Source organism: Passer montanus, unplaced genomic scaffold, assembly GCF_014805655.1.
Source record: "Passer montanus isolate IOZ18808 unplaced genomic scaffold, ASM1480565v1 scaffold13, whole genome shotgun sequence".
Taxonomy (NCBI): domain Eukaryota; kingdom Metazoa; phylum Chordata; class Aves; order Passeriformes; family Passeridae; genus Passer; species Passer montanus.
Genome location: NW_024359832.1, coordinates 13,700,507 through 13,706,506, shown reverse-complemented (window position 1 = coordinate 13,706,506; position 6,000 = coordinate 13,700,507). Strand labels below are relative to the sequence as shown.

The window sequence follows — 6,000 nt, the reverse complement described above, 5'->3', positions numbered from 1 at the left end:
ATTGACAGTAGAGTTTCAGGGAAGAACAAAACACCACTCGCCTGCACAAAAGGCAGGATTGTGTAGATTCAGCATCTCTCTGCTGACAGTTCTTCCTGTATTTGCCATTCTCAGGGTGCACCTTGCAGGGCTTCCCAGGTGCCTGGGTATGTGAGTGTGTGCCTCAGTCCTCCAGCTCAGCCCAGGGCTTTGCAGGCTGGGCTGGCTCGGGGCACCTGCACAACTCCAGGGGTTTCACTGGTTCCTGTGGACAACTGATATGATAGTAAAGCAAAGAAAGGAGCATTTTTAAAATCCTCTCATCACCAGTTGAGAGACTCATCATAAAACTATCAGACAGCATTCAGCAGAGTGGAAATCCCTGCTCCAATAAGCCCTGGCCCTGGAAGGCAAGGGATGTAAAGTTGAGGATGCAGCTTCTCTGGCTGCATGCTCTGCACTCCCTCACACTTGGCTCTCACTGCTGTAACTTACCTGTGGTGCTGCACATCCTTGTTAGAGAAAGCATCAAACCAAACAGAGCTGCAAGCGACTCACACCTACCAAAGGCTTTCCCTTTAGCTGGAAAAAGACTGCAATTCAGTGAAGCACTGATTCCAGAAATCCCTGGTGCATGATCCTGAACACGGGTGTGGTGTTGTGCATACAAGGAACTGTAAATGCTGTATAAGAGCACATTTGTTAACACAGTTTATTGGCACACTTATTGGCAAAGCATACATAAAATACAGTTGTATTATATAACACACTGACTCACTGTGTCTTTACATGATGAGTTGAACATATTAATATGTAAATGAAAAAAAAATTAGTTTCTTTTATAAAGTTTCACATAAATACACCGGAATAAAAAACAAAACAAAACAAAAAAGTAAAACAAAAAATGAGGGCTTTACAAAAATATTATACAAGAAATATACTATGAAAAGAAATAACAACAAAGCCAACTCAGATACAATAATAAAAACACAAAAATTTTAGATTTATTAAGCTGCCCACAAAGTTAATGGATTACATGGCTTTAAAATATCTGGATCGACAGCAATTTTACAAAGCATAAACTCTCATAGGACTGGTTGTCTTTTTCCACATAAAAATATTTCTCATGTCTTTGATGAAAAAAAGACATTTCTTGTTTCAGTATTTTTTATTAAATGATGGATAGAGTATCTACTGGCATCAGCTAAATGTAAATTAAAAATGCTGGATCCTTTAAATGATTAACTGATGAAAGAAAAGTTAAAGAATGAAGAAAAGTTACTTTAATTTACTTTTCCTTAAAAGCTGATCTTTTTCTGAAACAAGAAATTTCAGGTGCAAGTTGAAAAGCAGAAAATATATTACAATTGTAAAAAGTTTTACATAGTTATGTTATAATGAGATCCTGAGCACTGATGACTTGTTAAAATATGGCCATTGTTTGATGAGGAAAAAAACAACCCCTTCCAATAAAATGCACTGTCAGAAATTTGCCATGAGATGCTGTTTAATTTTCAATTATTTTAATTGAGGTCAGTGCCAGTATCTAGTTGTATGACATACTTCCAAGGAATGTATATGGAAGCTTATACAAGAGTTTTCCCTAACAAAAAATGTTGGATAGCTTTAGTTTAGAAATAGATACTGTATCATTTGAAAGGTGTTTCTTTTAAGTTTTATTTCCAAGAATGCTGTGAAACAGTAATTAATAACCCACTGAGGTACATTGCAGTGGGCACTGCTGCAGAATAACCTATTGGGAAGCTTGTGGTGTGGGGTTTTCAGATTTAGTCTCCTGGTTAGCAGCAGGTTTGCTGTTCCATGGGCTGTTATTTCCCAGTGCAGGTGAATTGTTGAAATCTTCTTCATCATCCATGCCATTTGCTGCATCATACTGTGTATTCTCTAATCTAGTGATAAGCCTTTCGTCTTCATCCCCGAATTCGCCTCCCATCAGAGTTGGTTCTCCTACCACCATCACATCCTGTGAACAGCACCCAATATTTGTTATATGGAAACCTTGAGAGAGAAAAAATCAACTTAAAAAAATTATGTTAGAGAATTCGCATCTCTTTTACTTTGTGACATTTGAACAACAGAGTTAAAAGTTCCCATATAGTAGGAACAAGGACAGAGGCTGACACTTCACTTCTAATTTAATTAAAAACTATAACACATCTCTATAGCCGCATGCTCATGGCTCTGGATCTCAGAAACCCCAGAACTGAAAAGCAGGTTGAAAAATATGCCTGATTTAAGCAAATAAACAGGCTATGAAACTGCCTTTAAACTTCTCCTTAAAATATTTAGTCTTTATCCAGTAAATCCTTCCTGAGCCATTTTCTTTGGAAAGGCACCAGGGTGTATCTCAGTAGGAACTTGGTGATATGCGTATTTTAAAAGTAGTTTAAAAGAAACCACATTTCTTATCCTCAGACTTCTCAAACGTGGAGCACAGCACTCTAATAAAGATGGTAACTCTCTTATCCATAGCCAGCCAAGCCCTTTTACGCATCCAATATACTTGACATTCTGCTACTTAATTATGGTAATTAATTTAGGTAAAGTTTTCGATAAAAACAATGTTCACACTGATTTGACAATTTGCATAGCTAATTAAGTCATTAGCAAAAACCTGCTGATTGCCAACAAGCCCTGAATTTACCATCTGTTATTTCATGGTGCCTGTCACCTAACTCCATGTAGGCAACCCTGCCGCCAATCTGTGCAGTAAGAGGACCAATCTGTCCAGCTGGTACCGTAAAAGCAAGATGAAGAGTGCTAATTATAATTACACTGATGAAGCTAGTACTCATCAGAAACTAAAGCATGCAAGAAAGAAAGAATTCATCTAATCACTGCTTTAAGTACAAATTGTCCTTCCATGAAAACAAGTAAACCGCCTACTGTACTCCAGTGCATCACAGATTTGCTGCAAAAAAACCTAAGCAGCATGGGATAGAAAGGTGCAAACTTGAGATTGGAAAGCAAAGGTGCAAAGCCAGAGAACTCTTGTTCTCTCTGTTAAAGGGAGAATCAGGCTGCTGTGCTAACAGCTAAAGAAATATGTGGAATGCATCTCTTCATGCAGCTCAGGTGTCAGGGCATCAGGTAGTGCTTGGTAGAAGTGCAGTAATTCCAGATGTGTAGCTTTGTTCCTGCTGATTTAACAAGCCCTTCCAAGAATCCTGGTAAACAATGGATTCGTTTTTTAAAGGATCTGTTCCTCCTTACAAATGTTAATAGCAAACAGAAGACAAATGTTTGCATTTAATAAAGTTTCTTATTAATCAGATATCTACTTCCTTCACCACAAAACAATACAAATTATTGCTTTCAAGTGTTTACACTATTTCTTGATATCCCTCAACAAAGGCTGGCATGTTACAAAAGAATGTTTCTGTCACATTTTCAGCCTGTGCTATGTAAAAAATTTGTGACTATATGAAAATTGTTACATTATTTCTTCCTCACTTTGTTTTGTTACTCCATATATCCATAAAATATTTGGTTAAAAAAACCCTCACACACAGCTTTGTGACATAGAAGTTTAAAAGACAAAGGTGCTCATAAGAAAAAGTTTATTCTAATTCATCCCATCCCTCTAAAGAACAGTCAATGTACAGTGTGCACTGCTGGACCAGACCTGATCCCATTGTATTGCGAGAGCATTAATGACGGAAGAGACCTGGCAGAGGACAGCGAGCTGGGTGTGAGTGTGCAGTGCTGCATGGCAGGCAAAAAGGGACCACAGTGGCTGACACACAGAATCACAGACCGAGGTGGCAACAGCTCCTTTTACTTGGACTTTCTCAAGGACAGGCCTCAAGCTCTCTCTGTTGCCGTACAGCGAGAGGTCAGCGGCTCGGACGAGACTTAGACAAGCGCGTCAAAAGTCACTGTGGGGCTGCAGCAGCTGGCTGGGGAGGCCACGTGAGAGAATTAAATATGTGTTACATCCACCAAGTGACTGGGAGGGGAAATGTGCTTAACAGCTGCAAGTGCTGAAAGGAAGACAATCACTCTAGGCCAATCTGAGGAGATGTAGACTGGGGTACTAAGATGGAATTAAGTAAACAAAAATGTAATTCCCACTCCTAAAACAATATTCCTGTTCCTGATAATGGCAGGCTAAGGATTAACAATCCCACGGGAACAGTGCTAGTTTCACTGCTTGGGTCACCTGACACTAGGCGGGGGAAAAAAATCTCAATCTGTGGTAGGAAACATTTGTGCATCAGTGGGGACATGTTCAATGACATTGTAAGTATTTCCACCTCTGATTTCTCAGGTTCATTTCAAATATTATTCTTTTCATATAATGACTCCCACTGAAAGAATAGTTTGCACTTGTATTTCCCTCTATGCTATTGAATCTCTGTCTCTCTCTGGGAATTGAACTACAATTATATTGAGGTTAGTGGAGTTTTTCCTCACTCTATTTAAAAGATAGATATCACAGCATTCGTTACAGGACATCTGAAAAAAAAAAATTCTTGACAATCTTGCCACTTACAGTTATATCAGGCAAAAATAGTGTCTCAGGAAGCGCACATGCTGTTTCCTCCCCAGAGGATTCTGCTCCTCAGACTGAAAGCTGAAGACCCCACCAAGTGCACCCCATTGAACCTCCACTCACTAGATCCCGTGCAATGACCACCAACCTCTGAGGAGGACTGGAAGTGACTCCTTTTAGAGCCCCTCAATGCTTCTCCTTAAATTGGCCAGTGGGGGTCACTGCTGTTGAATGACACAAGGCTCCATCCCTCCCAGGGTTGAGGCTGCAGCTCTGGAGTGCTCCTAGCTCCTGCTCATGGAGTGAGAAGCAGAATCCAAGAATTAAACCCTAGTCTCTTGCATGGCAGCACACACTGCTATGGCCTAGTTATGGTAGCACATATTTGACTAAATTAGTTTAAAAAAGATTTAGACTGTAGTCACTCAATCTTATTAATTTACTCCGTGATTAGAAACAACATTTTTGGTCAAGGAATGTCTCATGATAGTAAAATATGGCTGTAGTGAAGCACTGTAAATAAAGCAGTGGTTGTTTTACATTATGTGATAGAAATGTAGTATTTTAAAATATAACCACAAAAGCAGCTTTCATGTATATCATACCTTTCATCCTGTAATAACCCTAGTTGCCATCCAAACTTAAATTGATGCATATAAACTATAAAAACAGAGATTACTTCACGCAACACTCAAATGCAAGCACTTCTATTTAACAGACTGGTCATCTCTAGGTTTCATCTTTTTTTTATACCAAGCCTCAAAATTTAGCTCTGCCCTGCCCAGCTAAGTGGCTAAACTTTTTAATTTGGGATCATCCTATGTTTAAACAATGTCCTAGTGAAGTATGGGTATCTGTTGGGCCACATAAAATTCCCCATCCCCGAGCCTTCCTTCTTTGCTGCTGTTAATATGTAGCCTCGCTCAGTGTGTTACAGCGATCAGTTTGTAGCTCTGTTGTCACAGCCCCCAGAAGTAAACAGTGCTTCACAAGACTAAGGTAATTAAAAATACTTGGCCCTCTCAAGTATAACATTCAAGCACATCTCATCCTCCAAGGACTGAAAGTTGCACTAGTTTTAGCAGCTGGCATACCTCTAAGTGCTAAGTGAAAAGAAGAAAGGTTCCTCCTCCTGCTTTCCTTCTTATAGAATTGTGTTAGTGGTAATTATTTTAATAATTTACTTTTTAGCTCTTTGGCACAAAAGTTATTAATGACTGAGAGCCCCACTGCTGTCCACACCCATAATGGTCACTGCTTCCATGAGAAAAACATCAGACTAGTATTGAAATGAATTTTAGAAACAGAACTGACTTTTTAATTAGGTTTCAGAGTAAACACTTTCTAGAGAAAAATCTTTCACATCTCATCATAATTCTCACTGTTAACTTGACATTCTGTTCTTGTTTGGAATGTTTTTCCTAAAGCACAAAAACTGGAAACAAAGTTATTCTCTCTCATCTCTTTACTACTAAATAGACTCTGATTTGCATGGTTTTGAGACA

The 6,000-nt window shown here is 39.0% G+C and overlaps 1 protein-coding gene across 10 annotated transcripts in view; it reads right to left on the bottom strand.

Annotated features, from left to right (window-relative positions):
- Positions 1–677: 677 nt before the first annotated feature.
- The window catches only part of LDB2 (LIM domain binding 2), a 213,565-nt gene continuing 208,242 nt past the window's right edge, over positions 678–6,000 (bottom strand). For 5 of the 10 annotated variants that reach the window (XM_039698924.1, XM_039698921.1, XM_039698923.1 and 2 more), the window contains one exon: positions 678–1,963. In XM_039698924.1, coding sequence (XP_039554858.1) covers positions 1,733–1,963 — 231 coding nt within the window. In that variant the 3' untranslated portion in view covers positions 678–1,732. Of the gene's footprint in view, positions 1,999–4,643; positions 4,787–6,000 lie in introns of all 10 variants that reach the window. The other 5 variants (XM_039698927.1, XM_039698926.1, XM_039698928.1 and 2 more) reach the window with 3 other exon arrangements.